At 42.4% G+C, this 18176-nt stretch overlaps 1 protein-coding gene across 8 annotated transcripts in view; it reads right to left on the minus strand.

Moving 5' to 3' along the window:
• Positions 1 to 280: 280 nt before the first annotated feature.
• PAX2 (paired box 2) overlaps positions 281 to 18176 on the minus strand; it is an 84211-nt gene continuing 66315 nt past the window's right edge. For 5 of the 8 annotated variants that reach the window (XM_005153882.2, XM_031053243.1, XM_005153883.1 and 2 more), the window contains 3 exons: positions 7937 to 8038; positions 1948 to 2034; positions 345 to 421 (listed from right to left, as the gene is read on the minus strand). In XM_005153882.2, the coding sequence (XP_005153939.1) occupies positions 345 to 421; positions 1948 to 2034; positions 7937 to 8038 (266 nt within the window). Of the gene's footprint in view, positions 422 to 1947; positions 2035 to 7936; positions 8039 to 18176 lie in introns of all 8 variants that reach the window. The other 3 variants (XM_005153881.2, XM_005153879.1, XM_013130224.1) reach the window with 2 other exon arrangements.

The following is an 18176-nucleotide window of genomic DNA, read 5'->3' on the forward strand; positions in this document are numbered from 1 at the left end:
GCATTGCTTCCCAGTCCCCCTGAAGTCCTGGAAGCCAAGGGGCCTTTGTGAGGCTGCACTCTGCCCAGGAGCCGTGGAGAGCTCCCACAGGAGAAGCCACTTGGCCGCAGGGTATTCCCGGCGTGGGGGGAGCAGAGGGGCGGAGGGCAAGGGGAGGGTGAGGGTCTCAGTCTCATGTGGTGAGCACTTGGTCCGGTGCCTTCGTGGCGAAGAGGAAGGAACTGGACTGTGGGGAGGAATGGAGGAAGTCTTCACCCTTCCCAGGGATGGAGGGAGGTGATCAGACAGGTACAATGTGGAGGCCTAAGCTGTCGCCCTGCAGTTTCATGTGGTTTCCATGGTAACTAGTGGCGGTCATAGGCAGCGGCAGCAGTGGGAGGTGCGGAGCCCCGGGATGTGGCACTATAATAATAAGGGGAACCTGAAAGTTAACACAGGAGAAGAATGGACTGGTTGAAAGGACAAACAGTAAAAAAAAAAAAAATAAATAAAACAAAAAGAATTAAACGAAGAAAAGAAACAAAGGAGAGAGGAAAGGAAAGGAGAGAGGAAAGGAAAGGGAAAGGGAAAGGGAAAGGGAAAGGGAAAGGGAAAGGGAAAGGGAAAGGGAAAGGGAAAGGGAAAGGGAAAGGGAAAGGGAAAGGGAAAGGGAAAGGGAAAGGGAAAGGGAAAGGGAAAGGGAAAGGGAAAGGGAAAGGGAAAGGAAAGGAAAGGAAAGGAAAGGAAAGGAAAGGAAAGGAAAGGAAAGGAAAGGAAAGGAAAGGAAAGGAAAGGAAAGGAAAGGAACAAACCTGGGGGCTCAGCTCTTAATGGGATTAGAGAAATGCAGTAAATGGAGGCAGCTGAGGGTTGCATTTCAGTGGAGAGATGCTACTGCAGCCACTGACTCTGAAGCCCCTCAGTGGGAAGGAAATCTTTCTTCTTCTGACTGTCAATAAGTTATGACCATCAATAAGTTACTGAGAGGGAAGCCTATGAGCATTGCAGCACAAATACTCCACACCTCATCTGCAGCCACAATGAAAGTGTCAGGGCCAGATGTTCTGAGCATACCTGACAACATCTAATTGGGTCACTTATAAAACCAGGACGGGAGAAGTGAAACAAAATTACAGTGTTTTATTGTGTAGGATTTTGGTCACATTTGGCATGGAAGCTCTCTACATGGTTATTGAATGTGTGTTAAATAGTGATTGATTATTAAGATCACATTTACTGAGGTTTAACAGCACCGGAATAAAATGTGCATCTATTCAGCTGTTAAACCTCAGTAAATACGTAGGTAATAATCACAGTTGATTTATTTTACATGTAATGAATCTCTTCCTATTCCCTTCCAAATAAATGTTGTGTTAGAAGTTCCGGACTTATCGGAGGCTTTTTCCCCTCTGAAAAAAACCCTAACTATTTCTAGGCATATTAGGGATGGATATATCCCTTCTAGAAAACTCCACTGTCTATTACCAATCTAGTTATAAAGCCCATCTCCCACCCTTGACACAGTTCCAACTGGTCCAATAGGAAGAATTTCTGTGGGATTTCCAGATCCCCAGGAATTGACTCTGGGTTTAGCTTGAGAGAGGAGTGAAACCTCATCTGGAATTTTAATCATACTTTGAATAGATGTGGATGGCAGCCTGAGAGAATAGCAGAACCTGAGTTTAACTTTTGATATAATCTGCAATAAACTGTGGATGTAGTTCATGAAGAAGCCCATGCTGAACTGGAATTCTGAACCATCACAGGAAAGAGGAATCAGCTTCAGAACAAAAGACACATGAGGTATACACCCATCTACACACTGGACTGGAGAGTGAGGAAAAAGGCCTCTCACATGCCTGAATACTTCAAAGCCCTCTTCAGAAACAAATAAAAAAGAAAATAAAGCAAAGAGACAAACAGAAGGAGCGCGAGGCTGGGGGTGTGCTGTGGGAAAGAGATACTCACTTAGTAATGCAGGGTTGCTGAACCGCCAGGCTTCATTGTAGGTTGTGTACTGAGGGTGGCTGTAGGGGTTGCCTGAGAACTCGCTCCCTGGAAGAAACCAAGGAAGGTGTGAAATACAGTTAAGAGATTTATGTCTACTATTCCATCAAGCTAGCATTGAAGCTGAATTGTATGCCAGCAAAAAAACTAGTGTGTGTAGCTTCCTTGGCTCAGCTGGGATTGTGCCCTTCAGGACACCGTAGTATTTGTTCAGTGCAATGCTGCTTTCCCATACAATTAAAAAAATCATAAGATTGGCCTCTTCAGACTCAAGAAATTAGTTTTAAATAATGAAATTCAATAATACAAATAAATAATTAAAGTGATTTATTTTTTGTTGCCTTCCAACTTCTATTTCCGAGGTTGCAGAAAGATGGCAAAGCACATGCAAGCTTTTTTTCTGCAATTAACCATCAGCTTTCTTTTACATAAAGAGTAAGATTCTGCAGTAAAGTCAAGACAGCAGGCATTGGAGCTTGATGGGACAAGCTCACAATAAACTCACTGGAACTAGAAGGGCTGTTGATGGCAATATGTATTGCTAAGTTTTGTTTGTAGGATACTGCAGGTGATGATGTATTTGTGGAGAAGAGTAATTTCTCCACGAATACAGTGAGAGTAGGGTGGGCTTAAATATAAATCAAAATGAAAAACATATTAATCTTTCCTACTCTCTATATAGATGTTGCTAGGCAGAAAACTGATTCATGTATTGTTAACCCCACCTTTGTGCTTAGTGAGTTACAGAGAAAAGTTGCTGTATTCCAGTTCCAGAAAACACTTTTCTGATGATTACTGCTTTAGGTACTATTCTGAATCTGAAAGGCAAGCTGAGCTTTTTCACATTCACGAAAATGGACCCAAGCCAAAATACTTGTGATCTAACAAGACTCTGACCCCAGATTTGAATGTTGTAGGGTCTTAAATATTCAGTTCTATTGTGCATAAGGTGCTGAGTCTCCTTGTTTTATAGAGGGCTGTGCAGGTCTAAGGAATTATATTTGGTAACTGAGGAGGTGTGGTGCTGCATTCAAAATAAATAAATCTCCCAAAACTTAAAAATTTATTATTTGCTAAATAAAAACATGTCATTATCTGATCATAACTTGATCGTAATTTAATCTAGTACCAAGAGACTGGGACAATTACTGTGATCTGAATGGCATTATGCACTTAAAAGGCAGTGAACAGCATGACTATTAGCTTCTGGTCTGCCCTGAGCAAGGGGTGGAGTTTTTACAACAGAAGTGTTTGGAAAGCACCTGGGGTTCCTGCTGCATACCATGGAATAAGGAAAGAAGGCAATGCAAGACCCACTGGATGCCTGTGATACAATTACTGAAGAAATGTCAATTAATTATACTGTAATCTCTGCAAATCTCCCCTCACTTGAGAGTTAAAGCCAAACCACAGGTTCTCAGATGGTGGAAATGAAGTCTGTTGAAGTCAGGGGATTTGCACTGCTTTAAACTTGAGAAGAATCTGTCCAACAAGATTTTTAAAGATACTCAGGGTAATAGCCGAAGTAGTCAGTATGAAAAGTTACATGTATCAAAAACCAATCACTATCCAAAGTATTTTGGTCGCAGCAGTTTTTAGCTTCAGTATAAAACCTCATTTTGTGTGATAGACCTTGCTAAATACTATTTTAGTGATAATAACTCAGCATATTTCCATATCTAGAAACATCCTGCACTGAAAATTTTGACAGCTTGCTGGGAAGGAATAGGTGAAACCTGCCAAGGTGACCAAGACACTGTGGGATAGGATACAAAGGCAAAAAGCAATGTGTAATCCTAATTAATCTCTACTGAAGTGACTTGCTTGTGAGATACAAAGGAATGAGTTTGCCCCCAATAAGAAGGAAAAAAAAAAGCATCCGAATGAGAATTTCTGCTTTGAAATGCCTCATATAAACACCTTTTCACTGCACAGAGGGAAGAAGTTCTGACATTTCAAGGCTTCTCTCCCACCATCTTCTGAGTTGTCACCCTAAACTGTTTCTAGTGTTCGTAAAGCGTGGGTTAAGGAGAGGAGAAGGAGCCCCAGCTATGGAGAGCTGGGGAGGAGGGAGGGCAGCCACTGGAAACAGTGTTTATTGACGAGGAGTGAAAGCATGCATGCAGCAGGATAATGAGCTTTTGAGCTCAACTGTGACCAAGAGGAACTGAGCTATCGCTTTCCTCGATCACTAATGAAACAAGTGTAATTTCCTCATCAACATTGGATTCTGTTTAACGACTCCCTGCCGTTGCCATCAGCAGCCCTCTGCAGGCTCTATGCTGCTCTGGGTAAACTGCACTTCGCTTTTAGCGGATGCTCACTTCTCCAAAACAGTTTGCAGAAACTTGATGGTCTTTCTGGGAAAGAGGAAGAATAGAGACAGGGAGCAAAGGTGCTCTGTAACCTGTGCAGGAAACCTCACTCAGACACACAGGTTAAGTGTGTAGCACAGTACCTGATTAATCCTTCTCTGAGTGACTAACCCCTGCTTTTTCAAGTGTGTGCTCAGGGACTAGTGGCTTTCATCCATGTCTACAGTCTGGGACCTGCAGTTACAGGCAAGGGCAGATGCAGGATATGTATCTTACCACATCATAAAACATAAACCTCAGAGATACTTGCATGCGTGACTGGCCATGTTGCATGAATGTGCTGCTACTGGAGACAAGCTCTTCTCTAGATTACACAAGTAGAAGCCTAGTGAAAGGTTGTCACTGATAGAGCGGAGCAGCTTTGGTTAGCATTGGTCAAACAATCTTCTCAGAAACAGTTTTCCACTGGAAAATACTGTCTCATCGAAATGAAAATGTTTTGCACAAGCTTGTCAGCTTAAATGGAGTTTTGGGAAGAAAAGTCCTGAAATGATTGCAAATTGAAACAAAGTATTGTGTTTCAACTTTCTTGTTTTGTTTCATTTTGCCTTTCTCATCTCATTTAATTTCCTTTCAATTCTTTCATTATTTTAATATGTCTTGACATCTAGAACATGTTGATATTATTGAAATGTTTCATCCTGATGTCGGCAAATTGAACTATTTCAAGATTCTGACTCCTCATACCAATGCAAGATGAAAACAAATGTCAAAGAATTAGAGTCTTGTATGGATTGGAAATTCTGGTTTCTGACCAGTTCTATTTTTAGCTCTGCACCTTTATCTAGGGAAAACGGAAGCTCTTTCTCATATGCACTCACATCTGGACAATAAGGTTTGTTTGCATGTGAGTATGTTTCTTAAAGATACTCCCTGAATGGTCATCTTGCTGATTTCTTGTTGCCAGTGTAGTTAAAGCACTGGCCTGTGATCTTTCTTAGCCTGGGGGCATGTGACAAACCATTGGCAACATCATATTTGTTTTCTCTATTCAACCTGGAGTTTTAACAGACATTGCAAGCAAGCACAGGGGATTGATCTCATGAGGCCTATATTCAGTGCAATCCGTGCTCTAGAAACCTTTACTAGCAGTATTTCTTGGTATCTGTATTTAAATCTTGGCACGTTTAGTCTTGTAATACAGAAACCATGAGGCATGAAGTGAGCCTAGCAGGTGGCAGGTTCAGAACAAATAAGGGAGGTAGTTTTCACACAGTATGTAGTTAAGCTACAGAACTTCTTGCCATGGGTTGCTACAGATGTTAAAGGCTTATATGGGTTCAAGAGACACCGTTCAAGTTTGTGGAGGTGAAACCTATTGAGGGTGTGTGATAATTAAATAGAAATATGCTAAGTGTCTCTTAGGAAGTCTCTGAGATGCAACTTGTTGGAGGCTGGGAAATCTTTTGGTAAAGTACCAATACATGTTTGCTCTGTTCTTACACCCTTCCTCAGACATTAATTTTTGGCCTGTAGCTGAGGAGATCTGCAGCATGACCCATTAAAGTCAAGTCTTCTGTTCCTTCTCATGATGCCTCTATCTCTCCAGCTTGTTGGCTTCAGTCACATTAGAAGACAGGAATAGAAGGGCTTTGTGGAAAGATGCAGTAACTACTGCAGGATACCCAAGTAGACCACTGGAAAAACTTCTAATTGCATGTTGACATCAGATTTAATGTAAAGGCACCCATTTGACCTGAATCTTTTTTTCTTTGAAGTGTAACTCAAGTTTTTTCTTTATCATCCTATTCCTTTTCTTTTTGGGGGCATCTTTGGGGTTTCAGGGACACTGCCATTTTACAAATAAGTAGCCTCCACCAAGGAGATGAAATACCCTATTCTTGGATAACTGACCCTTGTGATTAGTGGCCTTTTTTGTTCTAGTTTAGATTTCAGTATTATCCTTGTGATGATGATGTTAAACTTGCATAGCAGTCACTGAACAGTTGAGAACAGTCAGAAGTTGGGAAGAGCCTGTTTTTTAGAAGTGCCTATTCAAAGAGTTGGCTACTTTGATGTTATTAATAATTTCTGTATGCTGTGATTTTCTCTAAGTTTTGACATACAATTGACTTAAATATTGACAACTGAGTCTACCTACTGTTACTGTGTGGGGTTTTTAAACTGATCTATATTGTCTTACTGCTTCTGTGATTCTGCAGCCAAACCATCTACCTGAAAAATTTAATGTAGAAGGAGATGCCCTGAAATTTGCCACCTCTGCACCACCCCAGTTCAGCAAGCTGGTCAGCTATACCAAAGGACTAAAGTGGAGATGAGGAAAGGATCAATCCACTATCTTTTCCTGATCTGGAGATCAATCACATCATCTTCGCAGCATAGCCTGAGATTTTGTTGTGCCTTAGGATCGTAAGCAGTAGGTAGCTTGTTAGTTGCGGAATGTGACCATGGGCAATAGCCAGTACTTCGTGGTATATGAACAGTGATTTGTCATTTAAAGACGTTAAGACTTCAACCTGCAAACATTTCTGTCAGTGATATTTTCAGTTGTGTTGCTGCAGTGTATGTTCATATAGCTAGCTGTTATAAGATTTGGATGAGGGTGTTTAGGCTTTTCACTTCTAAGCCCTGGCAAATCATATTGTAGTGATTTAAGAGCTTTCTGTCCTCAGCTTTCTGCTGCTTTGGTTCTGGAGTCATCCCTTCAGTAGCAGAGGTTGCAGAATGGACTGTGTACCTGCTCAATAGCCATCACGACTCACAACCCAAGGCAGTAACAGAAGCAGAAGTCAGTGGTAGATGAAGTTCTGAGTTCTGAGCTACCATGGCTGAGAAACAAAAATCCTGCCTCTTCGTTTATCTGGTGGTGATAACTGTCATCTGAGGAATGGGGAATAGAGCCTGGGGTAATAAACTCTTCAATTGCCCTAGGGTAAATGGTCTTCTCCCTAAGAAGAGGGAGAAGATATTTCTCCAGAGAAATCAGGTAGCAAAGGAACAGTTTGCCTTTAGGTGCAGGATTAGGTAGATAGTTTCTTGGATTGGAGGCACAGTCGTACAAAGAGGAGGCAGATAGGTAGCTGGTTGTTAAAAGGGAATAGTTAAGTTTCTTCTGAAATGCTGTTAATCATTGCTGAGTTCTTAGCTAGTTTAGGCTATGGACAGTGGGTCTCAAAAAATTGCAGGTATTAAATTACCATTGATGATTTTCAGTTTGATGCCTTGGCTTTAGATGGAAGGTAAATTGTTACCCTAAGTTAGTAGATAGATGAATATCCTGAGCCATGAGCAGTACTTAATAATCTGCACGGATTGTTGGAAAATAATTACATTAGTTAATGAATACTAAGGTTAATTAATTACCAGTTAATTGTCACAGGTTATAGATAGCTAGTTGCCCACAGCAGCAGTGAATCAGTTACTAGGGGGAAAGAGACATATTACAAAAAGTGTCATTAGCTGCAATGGTTATAGGCACCTGATGATTTCTTTATGAAAAGAATAGTCCTTTATATCAGCAAAGCAACAGAAAAGCCAACTGTGAAAGCTCTTACAATACTAGTATACTGTTTAAACACGTGTGCAGCATTACTGAAGTCTGGGGGTTTACTTACCAGGAACCATTCCTGCAAGAGTTGAGGTTGGGTAGCTGCCTTGTCCAGTTGGGGGAACATGGGGTGGGTAGCCAGGCAAAGTGGTGCTTGCCATATCACGACCTGGAAAGGGAAAGAATCAGGACAGGGGGTCAATAGGGACAAGGTCTTTCAATATTGATTTGATATCACCTTTTTTCCCAATGTCACATGACTAGCAGCTTGATAAGCAAATGCTGTGCAGACTTCTTTTGCATAAGTGCTGTTCATCCACTGAAAATTCTGGGGGAAGATTGTGGCATTTTCGATCTCACACTGTAAGGATGGATGTTAAAACTTAGCTTTGTGAGGCTGCAAAGAATTTGTTTCATTGTAGATTTTTCATTTATTTTAACTGAATAAAAATGGCCCTGAGCTGCAAAGAGAACGGTGGCATATTCTTTGCCAGAGTAGCTGAAGTCCTGTCTATCTGCAGTGGATGCAGTTCCAAAACTGGATGTTGCTTTAGGGCATGAACAATGTGCAAGGCATTGGAGAGTGATCCAAGAGTTTTCTGTGCCTGTCTCTCTTCCCACCTCTGCCATTCACCTGATGATGATTTTAGGCAAGTCGCTTCACCTCTCTGTGCTGCTTCTTATGCTGCAAACTCTTTGGTGCAAGGGCACACTTAATACATTTTCGCAGTGCTTAGCATTAGATCAATACTAGTTGGACTCCTTCCAGGTGCTAGTGTAATATATACTGTAATAGAATCATGCAAATTAGTTTGAGTCCCACTTCATTTTTATCGCAGGTACAAGTGATATCTTTTCTCCACCAAGGGAGAGAAGGGTGTGGACTGGGTGGATGGTTGTAGTTTATTTTTCATCTCTTAGGAAGTGCAGCTGGAGGCTTCTTGGTTGGTGCCAGAGGCATTTCCTCATTTGGACTTGTTAGCCTGAAAATGGGCCAGCCAGAAGGGCATTTGCTGTTAGTGCTTATTGCATTTAAATGAACTAAAATAATCTCAGAAGCTGCTGGGAGTTGCAAGCCAAAACAAAACCAAACCAAAACCAAAACAAACGAAAACCAAAACAAACCAACCAACCAAACAAACGAAAAAAAGGCTACATAAATTAAGATAATTTTTCTTCCGCAGCTGCTGAGAGATTTATAACTCAACCTCCAATGCTACCTACTGAGATCTCAGCCTATCACAGGCATCCAAAGCTTTCACATTCCCTAGTGACCTGTAGCTCATCAAGAAGTTTGTGCCATTTGTTGTTCCTTTGTTAAATTTGGTCTCTCCTGTCTGTTCTAACTGGAGGACTGGAGTGTGATCACCTTTAGAAGTGACAGGTTAAGTATTAAGACCACTAGAGTCACTTGTAGTATGCTTGGATATGCCAGTGAAAGAAGAGTAAGAGTTGGTTTAGCTCTACTAATGGCAGAGTGATAACTGATAAAGCAGGCTTTGCAGCAAGCATGAACCTTCGCTGGGCAATCAGAAATAAGTAACAGTTACACAGCAAAGCAAAAACGGATCAACATGGAGCATTAACATGAAGGGAGGAAGTTACTCTGGGATGACATAGGCTAACTACCTCATTGCTTTCATAGGTCTTGACTAAAGATTACTGAGGGGATTTGCTCAAGAAAAAAGAAATGCAAATTCATTCTTCCTCCTTGAAGAGTTCCTAATCAGTGGCTGATGTTCCTGTCTCACCTGTGCTTTGATAATGGGACAGAACTACCAGGCAAGGCTCATGAATGAGCCATTTTTCAGCCACTCCCCAATATTGATAAAAATAAATATATAATGCCTCAGGGATTTATATTCTGCACTCTTCTACTCTTTTATCACCTTCATTTCTTTAGTGATTGGTAGCTGTGTGTTAAACTGGATGATTAACACCTCTTACATGTAGGTTATGGTTTTTTTCCCTTCACATTCTTTAAAGGTGAGAAAGTTTTATGCTTAAAATTCATGTTCTTTAGGTTTCATTTATTGACTAGCCTGAGAAATAACAACAGGAGATGAGTGAGAAAACAGTGTTACTGAAAAGTTAGAGAGAACATTACATAGCAGCAGGCAAAATTAATTCATTTTGACACTTCAGTTCAGGTGGGAACACATACACACTCACTCTGCTGCCCGATCTCTGCACACGTGCCCCTGTGTTTTTATTCAGACATGAGCACACAGAGGCTGATGTTCAAAATTCAGTGTAGAAAATTCACTGGAAAGTGATCATCTGTCAAAATCCCAATCTTGAGAAGGAAGATAACAAACAAGTACGGTATCAGCAACATGAATGAGTCTCACAGAGAGACTCTCAAAATGCTGTTACATGCAGGCAGGCCCCTTTCATTACCTCCTGTCATTCATTACCAACAGGTGACAGGATTATTAAATTCTTGTACTCCAGAGCTATGACAAAACTAGCACCTATCCTGCTTATAACATGCTTCCAACTCCAGCCATTCTCTCCTCCCCAAGAGCCTTCCAAGTGAGAAACAGCACCTTCATCTCTATGACATTGTTTGAGCTTTTGAATACTTTCTCCCATGTCTGATTCTCCATAAGGGTCCTAAGGCAGATGCCTCTCCTGAACACAGTGCCTTCTAGCCTAGAGGGTGGTCATATATGACTGCATCCCCAGAGAAATATATTGTTGGAGAGAGTCTGCTATTGTTGGAGGGAGTCTGCTATTAAACAACTTGGCTTAGGAAGTGCCTAGAGCTCAGAGACTCTTACTGGCTGCAGTACAATAGACCAAGACAGTGTAATGAACACAAAAGTCTTCTCTGCTGTTACCTGCTGCTTTCCTACAGGGAGATTCAGAAATGCAAATCTCAACTGACAAGACAAAGGGAGGACATCAGGTCAAAAGAGAAAAATAATATAGGAACATGAAGGAGGCAAAGGTAAGATGTGTTTCTTGAGCATTAGGAACTGTGATCTGCACTAAGACTATCTGTTCTGAAAAAGCCCAAATTATATTCTTTTACAATGAAGTGACAACAGCCTCAATGGTCACCTAAAATGATACCCACCATTTTATCCAAGCCACACCTGAGCTTCTGCTGCAATGTGGCTTCAGTCACCTTGCACATGTTTTTCCCCTAATACCTACCTGAAACCTGTCCTCGCTGCCCACCCTCCCCTCCAGCCTGCTGCTCCTAAATGCTGCGATCTTCTGCAACTCATTTCATCATTTGTCTCCTTCCCTTAAAGGCCACCTACTCTGGGCATGTATTCCTTTGGCTGTAGGGCATTATAGTCTCTTACCTACTCTTCCTGGCCCTGATGTTCAGATGTGATGCCCTTTTCCTTAGCTCCCTGGTCTGCTGTGTGAAGGCACCAGCTCACATTGACACTCTCACTCGCAAGCCAGGTGACTCAAATACTGCTCACAACATACCTATGACAGTGCTCACCAACTGCAGGTGTATTTGTCTCGCTTAGTAGTTTGTACAACCCATGCTGAATGTCCCTGGCAATCCTAGAACTGGCTAGGTTACTCAAGCTGCTATCATCTACCTTAGACTAGCACACAGTACCCTTGCTAACCCTGCAGTACTCAGGGGCATTTTGGCTTTTGAGGCAACACAGGATTTTGCTGTATGAGTATTTCTATAGTAAGTCCCAGACCCATACAACTGAGGCATCCTTCTAAGTAGTTAAAGCTTCTTTTCCCATTTTATTCTGAAAAATTAAGGACTGGCATGAAAACTTTCTGTGACTCTCCATGGAGCTGAGCACACATGCTGCATACCCAGAACTGGAACATGGCTGCTCTGGTTCCCACTTGCACTCAAAGAGCTTGCAGCATTTCCTGGTCTCCCCATTAGGCGAAACTGAACCCCTTTCCTGCAGCATCCCCACTGAGTTTGTGGCCAAGGCCGGTTACCTGCTATCAGAGGCTGGCTGCTGGACTGCCCAAAGTGGGCACCATGATGAAGGAAGGCACTGTAGCAAGGCGTGGACGCATCGTCTGAAAGGGCCATGTGGAAGGGCTGAAGATCAGCCTGCCCAGAGCCGACCGGCGTGGTGGGGGTGAAAGGGGTGAGAGAGGCTCCATGAGGCTCTTGCTTTATACTGAGGGGAGAGGAGAGGTTTTCTGTGGTAGGGTAAGGGATGGACACAGACAGACAAAGGGAACAGGGGGAGGAAGAGGAGGGTGGGGAAGGGAGGAGAGGAAGAACAAAATGGGTAAATGAAAATGGAGTGGTTAAAATCTACAGGGAAATTAATTTAAAAAACAAAATAAAAATAAAAAGGTTAGGAGTAGATCAGAGGAGCCAGTGCTGAGACAACAGCAGTAAATGCACCCGGGGGCTAGGCTCTGATTGCAGGGGCAGCAGGAGATGAGGAGAATGGAGTGCACTGGCAGATGGGAGGAATGGGATGCAGGAAAAGGAGAGCTGAGGGAGGGGACATGCAGGAGAGGAGGGACAGGAGGAAGCATAGGGCTGGGAAGGAGAGGAATGCTCAGAAGCTTCTGTGCTCCCTTTCCTGCTGCTTTCTCTCGTGGGCCAAGGGCATGTGAAGATGCTGCACTTGCACAGTTTGACCTAGGGAATTATACTGCTTTGTCTCTTCCAGCCCAGGGTAACCTTCCCCAGGAGAGCTCCATTATTATGAGCATCTATTAAACAGGATGCCCAGGGTAATGGCCAAAGCTTCTCAAGCCAAACTCCGTAAAAGCTTTGACAAAAAAGGTTGAGGTGGTTAAAGTAAGAATGTGACTGTGTAACTAATAGGTGGGTAGACAGATCAATCAATCTTGTTCACAGTGACACACTTTGGAGCTTTAACCATAAAAACTGTCAGTACTGACTCTGGTTGTTCCCACAGTATAGTGTTGCCAGACAGGTATCTTGAGAGAGAGATATAATGGAAGAGAGGAAATGTGTGAGATGTATAAAAGGTCTTATTTATATTGTTGTTTGCATTGGACCTCCATATTTGACGTACAGATTTGAATAGGCACAATAGATACAGGTTTGCAACTGCTCCTAACTTGGCAGCCAAGGAAGAGGCTTAGGAATTGGAGAGCTCGGTGACCTAAAGCATGGGTACTCCAGAACACCCACTATGGTTGGGTCAGCAGTTATGTAGTCCTATATTTGAACACCTGAACACAAAGTATGGATGATATGATCAGATCCCATCCAAATTGTCTAGCAAACCCTCCACCCTCAGGTAAACAAATTACAACCAATAAAGGAAAGTCATCTCTCTGCCGTGATGACAAGTGTTGCCAATGGCCTATGAAATAAGTTAGTTCTGGTGGTTTTGATTTATACAGAGAAATATAAATGTGACATATAATTAGATCATAAATCTGACTTCATTAATGTAGAACTGGCTTAATTAACTCTAGGCACCTTGTTGCGAGACTGTAGTGCTCACCTAGACAATAAAGGGCTGGGCAGTTTCTATCTGCAGATGCTCTTTATCCTGAGGCATTTGTTTCCTAAAGGTTTGCTACCTGGCAAAAATGATAGTTTGCCATCTGTGTTCTTCGCCAAGTACCTCTTAACCAGGATGGCTAGCAAAGGTCTCTGATTATTGAGATGCCTTTGCAGCAGAGACATATGTTCATGGTTCAGATGATTGGGAAGGATGAGTCCTCATGAAAAGGTGTACAGTTCCTCTTTATTTAGTTCACTTACATGAAGTCTCTGGTATGCTAAGTAAGCATTGTAATTTCTTTTCCTTTTTTGCTGTAGGAAGCTCTGTTTGGCAAAGACCTTTTGTGGTGGATATGGGGAATAGAAACTGGAGTATCTGGTTCTTGTTGCACAGTTAATTAAAACCGCCAAACAGCACATTGGCACCCAGCTTCTGCTTTTTACACCAATATACTCTCCTACAGCCCTACCAGTGAGGCTTCACAAGCTGGTCTCTGTAGATGGAGAGCCCACAGGGCTATTTTTCTCCTGCATTCTGTCATCAGATGGCAAGGAGTGCACGGATTTACCTTAAGGACAGACAGGCAGAGTCACCACCAGCAGCCTAGGAGTGCTGAAGCCTTTATCCAAATAATGTTGATACTAGATAATTTGGATTAATGGATCTATCTGCAGGCAGGGGGGCAGAAGTTCCCCTGGCTTTCAGGGGTTGCAAGTGGAGTGGTATTTTTCAAGGACTATTTTAGTCATAGCTAAATAAACTAGGGATACTCTGGTTCTGGGTATTTTCCAGACTCCTTTTTCATCTCTCTGTGTTGTGCAAGAGGGCAAAGGTGTGGGAGCCGCTGGGCAGGAAAGGGCAAGGAAGGGGATGGACACAGGAAGCATGGGTGGGCAGAAGCAAGAGTGCTATGGGCAGAGGTTAATCCTGTTTGCACAGCCCTCGGGCACACTGGGTTTCCTAGTCCCTCCCCTGCTTTATTTCTCTTTTAAAGCATGGAATTTTCAGCTATAATCCTTCCTAAACCACAGCATTTTTCAGGCGCTCTGTGTAAGTGAAACCATAATCTCTGGTAAAACAGACTGCTTAAGCTGCTGTAGCATTAGGCCAATCTGATCCAGCCCCTGGATTTCCGTTCTGCCCAGCCACCACAGAGAGGATTTCAGCCTGAAAGACTTTCTAAAGCCCTTGCAATGGGAACAACAGTGCTAGGCCTTGCCTTGCAAAGCTGAGAAGGGTTAAGGGACCAGGAGCTATTTGTCCCAGTGTTGTGAGGCTCTTAAAGCCCCTGTCAGGCTCATGGCAGAGATGAGCCCAGCCCTCTCTTGAACACATCAAGGCTTATGAAGAAAAATTCCTTGCACCTTCCACAGGCAGCACCACTTACTCAGTGCGGGGGGATAAAGAAGTGAACAGTAACATGGCAAAGAGCCTGGGACACAGTAATGCTAAACTCTCTTCCCTCTAAGAGTAGTGGAGAGTAGGGGAGGATAAGGTCAGACAGCGAATGATTGCACAACCAAAACTCAGGCTTTTATGTGTCTATTTGTCTATCTGTCCATCTTTCCCTCTGTGCTCTGCAACTGCACAGTCATAACTTATATCCCATGTATCTTTACTGGGGAATGACATTTACCATTTTTTACTCCTTTGTTGTCCAACTCTCCCCTGACTAAAAGCCCCTGAATTCTGTCTCCCATATAGCTCCTGCCACTGCTATGTTGGAATAATTGCCCCAGCAGTGAATTATAGCTCCAAAGTGTGTCAGTGTAGACGACATCAATTGATTGATCTATCTATCCACCTGGGAATGGCACAGTCCCATTTTTCATTTTAACCACCTCAGACTTCAGCTGCACCTTTTTTGTTTTCACCTCTGTTTTTCTCCATTCTCTAATACTTTCATACTTTTAAACTTGCCCTTTATTCTCCCAAGTCTTGCTGGTTCTAGCAAGCTGTGGAGCACTGCTGTACTGGCTTGTCTGTGTCTTGAGGGGCATCCCTCAGTAAGGCTGCATCAGGGAACCCCAGAGTATCTGTCAGTGTCTTATTCTTAAGGCTGGAATACCAATCTGTAATATAATGAGGATGGAATGAGTTTGCAACCCCTTTCCAAAGCAGCAGAAATCTATTCCTATCCCAGGTTCCTTTCTTCTTCTAAATGGCAAACAATATCCTTGTATATAATTGACAATAAAATACCACTCAATGTCATGGGGGGGGAAATTTGAAAAGGGCAGGAGGGTGGGGATATAGCTGGAAACATAGCAGAGGACTATGTTTTGTGCATCTCCTATTCCTCTCTTTCTGACTGTACTTGGGGAGTTATGGCTGTTTTCCTTCCTTTCTAACCCTCTCCTTTTTTATTCTGGTGGAGAGCTAGAACTGGTGATCTCTGGCCTAAATTCCCCCTGCAAATGAAGGGATTTTGGCCAGACAGACTGAGAGGAAGATTCACAGCTTTGGGTTCCTGGAGAGACTCATCTGAGCTTTTATTGTGCTCTCCGCTGCTCAAGGGAAGGGAATTGAAGCAGGGGGTTTGCAGGACTAGATAAGCTGCTTGTTTTTCATTGATGGCTTCCTGGATGATAAGCTACCTGCATCCAGTAAACCTGCATCTTTCAGTAAACAAAGAATATCAAGATGGCACATCCCTGCATAAGGGATGGCTTGTACACACCCACTTAACAACACTGCTCACCATCTTGACAGTGGTTAGCATTCTTCAACTTTTCCTGGTGTAGCTATCAACTATTTGCATGCGCCAGCACCTCACTCTTTAGAACACTTATCCATACAGCATCCCGTAAGCATCAGTTTTATCCATGAGGAAGTGAACCCAGAGAAGATGTACCTATGTTCATGTAGGAACCCTGTGCCAAAGCTGAATCTTATCTCAGGTGTTTTGAATCCCATGCTTGTAGCCACCAATGAAACATCTTTCTCCATATTTGCATTCTCCATTTCTTAGAAAAATTTCATTAGGGCAAACAGAATATGACTGTCTCTTTAACATTCATAAAGTGGTGAGTTTACGCTAGAGCCAGTGGAGCCATATCACTTTATCCCACATGAGAATCTTGTCTCAAATCCGAGATGGCATGCAAAAGACCACGACCACGGACCGACACAGCATATCTTTCACTTTTGCTTTCTGTCATGTCAGAAGAACCACTTTTTCTCTCCTTTCTTAGTTTTCTAGCTTTTGCAAAAGCATTATGCAAGTGGCACTGAAGATAAAGATCATCCTGCTTTTTTACCTTTCTCTGTGATCATAACAGAACTTTGCTAGAACTGAAAAGTGTATAAAGACTAATCTGCTTCTCATTGTACCTTTCTTGTCTTCTTTGTATTCCTGCTGACTGAAGAATGAGTCTTGCATGTTCAGGTTTATTTCGTCTTTCTGTACAGATCCATCCATGTTCTTAGCCCAATATTTTACTTGTGGGTCGTTGAAGGATGTGTTTAAAGAAACAACCTTGGATTGCTTTCCCCTGAGAGTCAAAAGTGTTGTGACCCCACTGATGGCAAGTTCTGAAATCTCTTTGCCCCATTTTTATACAACTGAATTTATAAACCTAGATTTTGTGTCTGATATAACTTAAGGTCAGATCTGTCTTAACTGCTGCTCTCCAGGTAAACTGACCTGCTAAGTCTGTGTGCTACTTTAGAGAGAAAAACTTTATACTCTTTGTACAGAGTAAAACATGGAGCTTCCAGTAGACTTGTAGTCTGGGCTCATTCTTTGAGGCTGAGTGCTGTTAATCACTTGAGAACTCCACTGAAATCAGCTTCAAGTGGCTCTAAGTACCTTTCTTTGAAATGGAACTAATGAAGAAAGATGTACTTTAAAGTTGGGGGATTGGGGATGTGCAATTTGTGTAGCTGGCAGAGAGGTTCAGCCGAGTTCATTTTGTTGTCCTCTTTCTTGAATCCCAGCCTATTAGGTTGGGCAACTACTTCCTGCCTTAAACTGTAGCATACGCTTACTCCTTGGTGGGTTGGAACTTGAATGTTACTTCTTAAAGAAGCTGCTTTTGAAATATATGCTGGGAAATGTAGTTAGAATACAGTAGTTTTTCACACAGTCCTCATTACAGGTATATCTCCAAGGATTCATCACAATGATATTCCACTGATCATAAGGTAGGATAGATCTTGCCAGTTAGCCCATAGTAATCCTAAATCTACAAAGAAGGGCCAAAGATTGCCACAAGGTCTCCATTTCTCTGAAAGGCTGCAGTGGGCAGTTTCAATGGTACAAGCAGCTGGCCTGATTATATCCAATATAGCTGATGGAGATCAAGAGTTATTAACATCTGCTGACAGGTGCTGCTTAGCTCAGATATAAAGCACAGTCTTTTCTCTCAGTGGGCAAAATTCTACATCACACAAATTTTCATCACAGCCATACTCACTGGATCCCTCATTTAGCCTCAAAAGAAAAAGGCAAAAACTGAATTGTTGGGAAGATGATAAAGTTATTTTCTCTAAAAGAGTTGCTTTTGTCTGGCAGCAGAATGTGTGGCAGCCTGCAGTCCTGTCCCTGTGCTAAGGGAAATCAGACTGGGAATGCCAATTCACTGCTATTGTCATTACATGACATTATTGTAATTCACTGCTATTGTTCACTTAAATGCTAATTTAAGGAAGGTGAAGACATTATTTCTTTCAGGCCCATCCATTTCTGGGTTCCTCATTTCGATATGCCTTTGAAACCAGTAAACTGCCTTCTTCAGCGTCATAAAGTTATTTATCAGTGAAACTTCCACTGGATGCATGGAAATAGTTTATGTGATTCCTCCCCCCCCCCCCCCCGCTATTCCTGTTTGTTCTAGGGATCGTTCATCTAATCATCTA

The sequence above is a fragment of the Melopsittacus undulatus genome, chromosome 4, assembly GCF_012275295.1.
Source record: "Melopsittacus undulatus isolate bMelUnd1 chromosome 4, bMelUnd1.mat.Z, whole genome shotgun sequence".
NCBI lineage: Eukaryota > Metazoa > Chordata > Aves > Psittaciformes > Psittaculidae > Melopsittacus > Melopsittacus undulatus.